The 9,793-nt window shown below is 53.4% G+C and overlaps 1 protein-coding gene across 3 annotated transcripts in view; it reads left to right on the top strand.

Moving 5' to 3' along the window:
- The first annotated feature begins 1,376 nt into the window (after positions 1-1,376).
- The window catches only part of PTPRN2 (protein tyrosine phosphatase receptor type N2), a 1,015,036-nt gene continuing 1,006,619 nt past the window's right edge, over positions 1,377-9,793 (top strand). For all 3 annotated transcript variants that reach the window (XM_028846528.2, XM_015135381.3, XM_077997823.1), the window contains exon 1: positions 1,377-1,642. In XM_028846528.2, the coding sequence (XP_028702361.2) occupies positions 1,531-1,642 (112 nt within the window). In that variant the 5' untranslated portion in view covers positions 1,377-1,530. The remainder of the gene's footprint in view (positions 1,643-9,793) is intronic.

Here is a 9,793-nt window from a genome sequence, read left to right as displayed (position 1 = left end):
GCCTGGGAGCCACTGTGACCTCTGTGCTGCCGCATTCTGCGAGAGGGTGCTTTCTACCGGGAGGTGGTCTCCTGGGCGTCTGGGCGTGAAGGATAAACTGACCACCCACCACCCACTCCGGGCACAGGTGACTGAAGGAGGGCTGTGACAAAGAAAGGAGCTGCTTTCTTGAAGGATGGGAGGGTGAGCGGCCCCAGCAAGGAGATGAGGGGGGTCTGAGGACAGAGGGTCCGTGAGGAGGGGACTTAGGACAGTCAGCCCCAATATCCAACTCTGAATTGCAGATGGCTGGGCTACAGTGGAACTCCCTCGCTGCCACCCCAATACCCATTCACAGTCCACAGGTGCCAGCCTTGCCCAGGCTGGTAAGGGACTTGGAAGGCATGGCTGTGGGGACTGGGCAGGGAAGGAGAAAACCCACAGGGCGCTGAGCAGATGTCCTTGGAATGAGAACGTGGTGGGCAGGCACGCGGGAGGGCTCAGGCCTCTCTGTCCAAGGCAGAAGCAGGTGGGGTGGTTGGGGGCCCAGGTGGGGTCACCAGGACAGGGACCTGGCAGGGGGTGACCCTGGGGTTAGGGTGTGAGGGAAGTGGGCTGTGGAGAAGCGCAGCCTGCCTCCCACCCAGAGGCCCCTACTGGCCCCCTTTGTCTTAGGACCTCTTGGAAGTGGCGCTGTCTCCTGAGGAGGACCCCGACGTCCCCCAGGACCTCGACCGGGCCTGCAAGAGGCCTCACCCTGCTCTGCCCCAGAGCCCGCCTGGCCCCAGCCCGCACCCCAGACCCGCACCCCAGACCCTCCGGGAGCTTTCCTGGGACCAGGCGCCGCCTGCGCTGCAGGGGAGGCCGACTGGGTCCACCTCTGCGCGACCCGATGCGCGAGTGGCCCATTACGTTTAAATTCAATAAACGGTTGGAAGGCGTTAATTCGACGCGCGTGGGGCCCCGCGGGTAGAGGCCGCCTGCCCAGGTCACCAGCAGAGTAGGTTCGGGCCTTGCCCTCCGGGCCAAGGGCGCGGCTTAGCCCCAGCCGTCCCCGGGGACAGTGCGACCCCCAGCACCGGGCCGGGAGGGGCGCGGCGGCAGGCGGGGAGGGGATCGGAGGGCCAGGCGGGCGGCAGGAATGCAGCTGGGAGGGGACGCGCGGGGGCGGACGGGGCGTTCCGAGCGGGGAGGGGCGCGAGCCGGGGCTGGGAGGCCAGGGCCGGGCGTGGGGCTCCGGGCCGCGGCGCGGGCGAGTGGGGAGGGGAGGCGGCCAGGCGGGAGGGGGCGTGGCCGGGGCTGGCCGGGGGCGTGGACAGGGCGTGGCCTGATGGCGGACGCACGTCCGGGGGCGGGGCCCTGCAGGCGGGGGCGGGGCCGGGGCGGGGCCGGGCGCTGTCCGGTGCTGAAGCTCAGCCCGGCGTCGCCGCAAGAGCGCCAGAGGCGCGGCGGGAGGAGCTGGCGGCGCGCGCCTCGCTGGGCCCGGACTCGGCCGCCTCCCGCCGCCTCCCGCGCGGCCATGGACTGAGAGCCGCCGGCCAGGCCGCGGGGATGGGGCCGCCGCTCCCGCTGCTGCTGCTGCTGCTGCTGCTGCTGCCGCCACGCGTCCTGCCTGCCGCCCCCTCGTCCGTCCCCCACGGCCGGCAGCTCCCGGGGCGCCTGGGTGAGTGGGGGGCACGGGGGGAGGGGCGCCTCAATGAATGAGTTGGGGGCGTTGTGAGGGGCGCCTCCGTGAGGGGGTCAGGGGGAGGGGCGTCTCGGTGAGGGGGTCGGAGGGAGGGGCGGCGCCTCAGTGAGGGGGCATGCAGGGAGGGCGCCTCAATAAATGAGTGGGGGCGTTGGGGGAGGGGCGCCTCTAAGTGAGAGGTTCTGGGGGAGGGGCGCCTCAATGAATGAGTGGGGGGCGTGGGGGAGGGGCGCCTCAATGAATGAGTGGGGGGCGTGGGGGGAGGGGCGCCTCAATGAATGAGTGGGGGGTCGGGGGAGGGGCGCCTCGGTGAGTGACGGGGCGGGGGGGAGGGGCGCCTCGGTGAGTGAGTGGGGAGCGCGCCTTGGCGAGCGGGTGGGGGGCTCCGGGGGTCTCGGGGTTCCAGCGCGACACCCTCAGGCTCTGGGTCGCAAGTCCCCGGCCGCGGGTCGCGCGCCTCTCTGTCCTCACTGGCGGCTTGGAGCAGGTCTCGCGCCCCTGCCTCAGTTTCCTCCCCGGCGCGGCCTTCTGCCCCTCCGCCGGCTCCTGGGCCTCACGCCCCCAGCCCGGCCACTCGGCACCCCCCTGGCCCTGGAGCGCGCGGCCCTGGTCCGGCGTGGGTGCGCCCCCCGCTCGTGTTCGCGCCGCGTGTGCCGCGAGGGCTGGGCCTCGGAGGTCCCGCTGCGCTCGCTTGTACCTGCGTCCCCCGCACGCCCCGCGGGCAGCGCCGCCGAAATCAGAGGACATTTTTCCTCCGTGGCAGCCGCGGGAGGAAAGGGAGGGCGGCAGCTTCACGGCAGCGAGGGAGTGGAAGCCGCTCCTTTCCCAGGCGGACGCCCCTGTTTTAAACCCATAAAACCTCCAGTCCCCGGCACCTCCTTTCCTGCTAATCTTGTTTATTAAGAAGATTTACCATAAAGCCAATGTTTCCAGGCGGCTTCAGGGCCAGAATTACACATGACAGGTTAGGATAATCGGTGTCCACGGGGCGCAGAAGCAAACGCAGGCGGGGACGGAGGGGGGTACTTCGCCGCTGCCCAGCGCCGCCTGCACCCACCTCAGCGCGGCTGGGCTCCGGCACCTTCCTCCCGGCCTCTAGGCCCTTCTGGTCTCCAGTAGGCTTTATTGTCAAAATCCCAAACAAACAAAAACTGCAGAGAACCAGGTATCTTGACACAGTCTCCCTGGACTCCTGAGTTGACGCTTCCCTCCGTCAAGCCAGAGTCCCCTGAATTCCTCCCTTGCCTTGAGGTCTCCTCACACTCCCTAACCTGCTTATCTCTGTTAGATGGAACACATGTGCTGGGAAAGGAGGTCCTTGCCCACCTGCCTTGGCGTCCTGGGAGGGAGTGCCTGTGCTGGTCCTGCACCTCTGGGATGCTGCCCAGTCACTGTGCCCCCAGGGCCCGCGTGAAGCCCTCACCCTTCCATGCTGGAGCACAGGTGAGGCCTGCACGGGAGGCTTGGGGGCCGTGCTCGCTCTGCCTCCTCCTGGTGCCTTGCCCCCTGTCAGCAAAGAAGGTCCAGCTGTGCCCCAGTCGCCTCTTGCTGGGGTTGTATTCCTTCCTCCATCTGGCTTGACCTGGCCAGTCACCTCATGGGAGAGTTGTTTGCTCTGACGCCAAGTGCCGCCCTTTACCTACACAGGCGTGGAGTGTCCCGGGCAAGGCAGGTCATTGTGGTGTGAGCTGGAGGCTGGTCCTTGACTGCTTTCCTTGCCATTGCAATGGCCAGTTCACAGCATTCTTCCAAAATCACAGAGAAAGTCAGAAAGGTGGGGGGTAGCTGATAAAGGGAGCAAGGGAAAACCCAAAGATGGAAGTGCAGGAAGAGAGGAAAGCTGCTAAACTGAATGATAATGGCCAATGCAGCAGTGTTATTTTGGCTAAGAGCAAAGTTGACTCATAATTAAAACTGGTTCCATGTTTCCCTCGGCTCCGATCATGGTGTCACTGGTAACAGAAGGCTGTGTCATAAGGAGACTTATGGACACACTCATTTTGTGGGAAAACATTAAGGATGCAGACATCGTGCGAATTGTTTTGAGGACTCCAGGTGAAAGGCATCGCCTACATTCTCATGTAATTGGAAACTGCCCCAGCGATACAGACAAACAGTGAGATGTATGTGTTGTCTTCCCATTGCAGGAGCCACCTTGGGGCAGAATGTGGCCATGTGTCAGCTACCTCTGTCCCCTCCACCTTGTACCCTCCTCACTCAGTGTTGCTGCCATTTTGTCAGAACACAATCCGCAGAGAATGCAAGGAGAAGCTTGCTTACTTGTGCCAGGCAGGTGCTGCCATTTTTCTTTCTCTCCTGTCTGCATCTTGTTTGGCAATGGTCACACCAACTACGTTGTTCCAAATAATGAGGCTCGATTAAAGATGCACAGAACGGCCTTAAATCTGGCCCAGCTGTGCCATTTGTAATCTATTTATTTATTTACCTATTAACATTCAACTTCAGGTTGAGGCCTCCAGAACACATGTGGTTCAAGGAGATCCAAGTTTTTGCTCCTCTGTTACATCAAAAAGCCTTGTAGGTTAGAACTAGTGGTTGATGTTAACAAGACCTAAAGACCAATTCTTTTTATATAGGATGCCTTGTCTTGAGCAAGAGGCAGGGGCCCTTCTCATGTAGACAGTGAAGGAGCTCTTGATGAAACCCAGGGTCGATACCTACCGTCTCTGAGTTTATTCTCATGGCCTTGAGCTGCACTCCACGCTGCTGACTTATTTCCAGAACAGCTGTTGGCAGCACCCTGTGGTAGTGGAAGTCTCACTGCTTCCTCTCTTAAAGGACACTCTTTTCCCCTGATTTATTTAGTTTCCTGCCCTCCCATCACCCACTCTGCCTGTTCCTTTCTGGTCGGAAGGGCTCCCTTATGGCATTAATTAATTATCTGTGAGACCATTATCGAAGCTGAACACAGGGGAACATGGCATCCTTTCTGGTGACACGATTCAGCTTTGCTTGTAGCCAAAGTAACATTGCTGTGTTATGCAGGGCTGCTCAGACAGCCTAATGGTCTTTTCTTCGTATGCTTCAGTCTTTGAGTTTTCCTCCCCACCGGCCTGCCTTTCTCTGTGATTTCCGGGCATCCTTTGTGCAGGTCTCAGTGCTTTTTCCTTAAGTTTAACTTGAACATAAGCCCTTTGTTAAGGGCTTTACGCTGTTCTTCAGTTACATGGAGCCTGACTTGTGAACCTGCTCAGGTAGCCCCTATGTTTAGGGGGGCAGTTTTCTAAAGGCCCCCACTTCCTTTTGCTAAAGAAGTACAGCTTTCATTTGCCAATGATAGAGTCAGCCTTTCATGCAGAATTTTGCTTGGAGAATCCAGATTCAGAACCAGTGGGCGCACCTGGCTGTGAAGACAGGAGATTGTTCATTTTGCTCCTTTGTTTTGGCCTTCCGATTTGCCTACACAGACTTTTCATTCACCAGGGAGCCCACACAGAGCTGAGAGGCAGAGCCATCAGAGCAGGACTCTGCTGGCTTTGTGAAGGAGATGGCATGATTGCTTATTTTTAAATCAAAGGATCCTTACTGCTGCAAAAGCACAAATCTATCTTTACTTCTTGGGGTCTGGAGCCTTTGATTCCGTTTGGTTGGATGGTAATGAGCAACCTGCCTCTTCCCCCAAGAAGAGCCTGCTCCTTGCACGTCTGTGAGCTTCTCTGCTTGTTGTTCCCCGTCTCTCCTGCTTGGTCTCCATCAGCCTAAGGGCTGATGTTCTGGGCAGAAGGAATGGGGTATGTTGTAAACCCCAGACTTCTGGAAGAAGGAGGTGCCAGACAATGGGCTCACTCATGAAGCTAGATTCAGGAAGCGGGATATGGGGTGTCAGGCTCAGAAGGGATGGGCAGGGAATGGAAGAGCTTTTAAAATGACTTATCAGTGCTGAGCTTAGCTGTGTGTTTCAGCGTCTGGCAGCTCTTCTTCCAAGCTGATTTGTTTTTGTACCTGGTGATCAAGATCAGTGGTGTCCGCCAGGGAGGTGAGGGTGGGCAATCACTTTGTCATGGTCCTCTCTCTGCTTTGCTCCGAGATGGTGTTGGGCCCCATCCTGGCGCACAGCGGGAATCTCTGTGTGCCATGAAACGCCCGCATGTCGGGTGTCCAGCTTCCTGTGAAGAATAGGGCTGTCGACACAGGGTGCACGGGACCAAGTTTAGGTGGTGCAGCCCGAGGCCCCATCTTCTGATGAGATCTGTGGTAACGCTGATGCTTTTATGTGACCATCATTTCTGCATTCTGGGTTTGTTTTGTCCCAGCGTTCATGCAGTATTACTTAACTTTTGGATGCAGTTACACATCGACTTTTCTTTAGATTTTGAAAGTGAGGAATATGGGACTAGGAAGGGAAGTGAAGCCTCAAGGAGACACAGGGGTCAGCTAAGCTGTCATCAGACATGGTCTCATTAAGAAAGTTCTACTCAATGCACCTGGCTTTGTGGGTGAGCCATGACCACTGCCTCTTGGAGGGTTACTTTAGAATTTCAAATTCCTTATGAAAAAGTGTTTGCAGCCAAATGTGGCCCAAACTAATAATAGCTCCCTGGCACTGGGTAACAGATTCCTTAAGATATGCCTGGGTATGTACAAATATTACTAGTTTTAGGACTTTTTTTTTTTTTTTTTAAGATGGAGTCTCACTTTGTCACCCAGGGTGGAGTACAATGGTGCAATCACGGCTCACTGCAGCCTGGAATTCCTGCACTCAAGCAATCCACCCGTCTTAGCCTCCTGAATAGCTGGGACTACAGGCACACACCTCTGCACCAGCCTAATTAAAAAAAAGTTTGGGTTCACGAATAAATATAATAACTAAAAAATGAGCAAAAAAGTTAAAAAATGATTAATTTCTTTTAAGAGATGGGGGTCTCGCTGTGTTGCCCAGGCTGGTCTTGAACCTGATCTCAAGTGATCCTCTTGCCTTGGCCTCCCAAAGTGCTGGGATTACATGCATAGCCACTGTGCACGACCAGGTTTAAGGATGCTTTGTGTGTGGAGAGGTGAAGAAAAAGCTTAAGAACTGGCAGAAAGGGTTTTCATCCAGCCGAATCCCAAGAGACGAAGGCCAGATGAGCCTCGGCTGACTAAGAACCTCTCTTATCTTTCCTGACATGATGTTCCACTTCTCAGAGAAAGCAAACAGCTAAATTCATGGCAGATAACCCTCCACACCACATAAAAGCACCTGGCAGCACTTTCCACATTAGTTTAAGTTGACCTTCATCAATGTAGACCCAGCTGGACTTGTTTTTTAATCGTAGTTGATGGAAGGCCAGAAAACCTGAGAAGCAGAAAACAGTCAATCCACTTTTTCACTGCTTGGAAACAGTGTGGAAACAGAGTGTGTTGAAGGAAGGGTATTTTTTTCTCTTAATTCCTGTTATCTCTAAGAACTCTGCCACAGTCACTATTTAAATACCTAGAACAGGAAGTAAAAATGGGTGAGGCTCCCTTGGAAACACCTGCTTCTGCACATTTTAAATACCTTTTTTGTTTGCCACTCTGCCTCACGAGGCTGGTAAGTGGGTGACTCTTGCAGGCGACTGGAAAACTGGACCTCGGACTATCGAGCTGCATTTGTCTTGAATGGCTTCTGTGTGTGTAACATAAAGAAACGAGAGATGATGAGTGTTTAGTGACAGTTACTCAGTGCTAACTCTCATCTCTGGAGGTGGTAAGAGGGCATTTCACTTCCTTTGTTTTTGTGTGTTCCCTCCAATAGTCCTAACTGGGATTCGGAAAACCAAGGATGTTCCCGTGTAGTGCCAGGACTAGGACTGTCTCTTGTGAGAGTCATTCGAGGCCATGGCAGGTGGCAGGTTACAAAACCGATTCTGGAGCTTTCTTTTTAAATTTTAATTTTAACTTACCATAAAGTAAAATGGACTTTTCTTTTTTGGTCTACTGTGTTACATATAGATTCAGGGGGCCATCTCCTCTGTCAGGGTACCGATCATTCCATCACCCCCAAAACTTCCCAGTGTGCTCCCTTCACAGTGACAGCCTCTCCCATCCCTGTACCTCTGGGTACCCCCAAATCTTGAACCCCTGAGCCTTCCATGTGCACTGACATGTATTCCCCAGAATAACCCGTATAGATATTTCCGTCTTCAATGTACAGATAGAAAGACTGAGGCTTGGAGTGGTTGAGGAATGTACACAGGACACCAGGTGGGTAGTCCTGGGATGGGGTCCTAGGTCTCTGGAGCCTCCTTTCTCTCCCAGTGGTCATCCCAGGATGGGCCGAAGATTCTATGTACTGTCAGAACACGTCTCTCTGGCTGCACAGAACAAGGACGTCTGTCTCGTTCTCACAGGAGTGGGGACCATTTCACGTGTCAAACTGCCTTTCTCTGAGGAGTTTCTCAACCTTAGGCCATGGAGACTCTAAAGTGCTCTTTGGCACCAGCAGGAGATTGATTTTCTGAGTTGGGTTTTGTTTTGGGTGTCAGATTCAAATATTTGGTGTGCCTCTCTGAGGGAATTTTGATGTTTGGAAATGGACAACTTATTTTTGGAGACTTTTGGCCTTCCCATAATGGCAGGGAATGAAAATACCACCCGTAGGATTCACTACTTGATATGTCCATAAAAATTGTATGTTCAGAATGCTTTCTGGGCTTCCGTCAGGTTTTTAAAAATGTGGTGACACAAACACCAAAGAAGTGAGCTCTCATCTCACACTTGTCATAACAAAAACCTACTTCAGAATAAGGGATGAGAGAGGGATTACTTTCCTAAGAACATTTATTTAAGAATAGGTTCTGTTTAGGTTTGATGTTTAGAGTGGCAAGCAGGCAGGGGGGTGGTTCAGGGACTCCCTATTCTTTTCTGAACTATGCTGGTGGAAGGAAAGAGTAGAAATTTCTATCATGTGACGTGGGCGTGCTGTCGCCACGTGGTTCTGAAAGCGCATTTGGAAAAGGCTTCTGATGCAGTGTTCGGTATACAGCACAAAGGACGTGTTTGGAATGGTTTGGTGGAAGGAATTTTCAGAAGGAAGGCTGACCTGGTTTCCGAAGGAAAGGACTTCATATTAATTGTGCAAGTGAATTCTGATTCCAAATGTGAAATACATTCAACTTGTAAATGGATGGAGCCGCTAATAAAATTGGCAATCAGAGGCCGTGATTTTAATCCAGCTCAAAGCAGAAGTTAATCTGTGGTACAATTTGAGGCTGACCCCACAATGTGTACATTCTCTGAAACAGGCGCTCTTCTCGCGGACTGCGCACACCAGCGCAAGCTCCATTTCTTAGCCTGAGGCAGGGGATGGAACGTGGGTGAAGCAGTGGCAGGAACTGCTGTCTGATGACTTCCCACCTCAGGTCCATTTTGTCCCTCAAAGGACATCTCTTTTACCAGTAGTTTTTGAATCTCTTGCTCTGCTTTGCCTGAAAACAGGCCAAGGTTGAGATCATTGGACTTCCATCTGATCTGAGTGTTGTATGCTGAGATACAGCTGTGGTTAGAGCTGCTGTAGAAGGCACAGCCATCAGTTCCTATGGAGCGGCACCCATTCTTGTGGTGGAAGCCTTGTGGCATCTATATGCCTGCTTTGTTATGCTGTTATGGTCCTTGATTCTATGAAATAGCCAACATGAAATTATGATCAGTTAAGGTAACAGAAATTGGGCTTTTTCACTGAAATGGAAAGAGGATTCTAGCAGAGTCAGAAACTGCAGGTGATTTCTGCAAATATGATAGGGAATATGTGGATATGTTTCAAGAGCACAAATTAAATGACAGTACTGCTTCCATGCAGTGTGTTGACAGATTGAGAGGTCACCTTATCTTTCCAATCAGATAATCTTTACAGTTTGCACTTGCACTCATATTAGAAGTCAAGAGAAATGGAAGGACTTCACCTATAATCTCTCTGGATTTATACCTTGAGCAAAATACCTGATTCTTCATGTTTTTGAGAGGATTAGCTGAGATGAGTGGGAGAGTCCGTGGTAACCACAGAGTTTCTGATAAGTCCTAGTGGTTGTTATTTTTGGATGCTCCAGGTTTCTACAGTTAATGTTGGAGGTGGTGGCTGACAGGATGGAATATTGTTATTGTTAGAAACAATATTACTTTAGAAAATCCAAGTCTCAGGTGAACTGA

This window comes from Macaca mulatta, chromosome 3 (assembly GCF_049350105.2).
Source record: "Macaca mulatta isolate MMU2019108-1 chromosome 3, T2T-MMU8v2.0, whole genome shotgun sequence".
Lineage (NCBI taxonomy): Eukaryota > Metazoa > Chordata > Mammalia > Primates > Cercopithecidae > Macaca > Macaca mulatta.
This window is presented reverse-complemented; position numbering and strand designations above follow the sequence as displayed.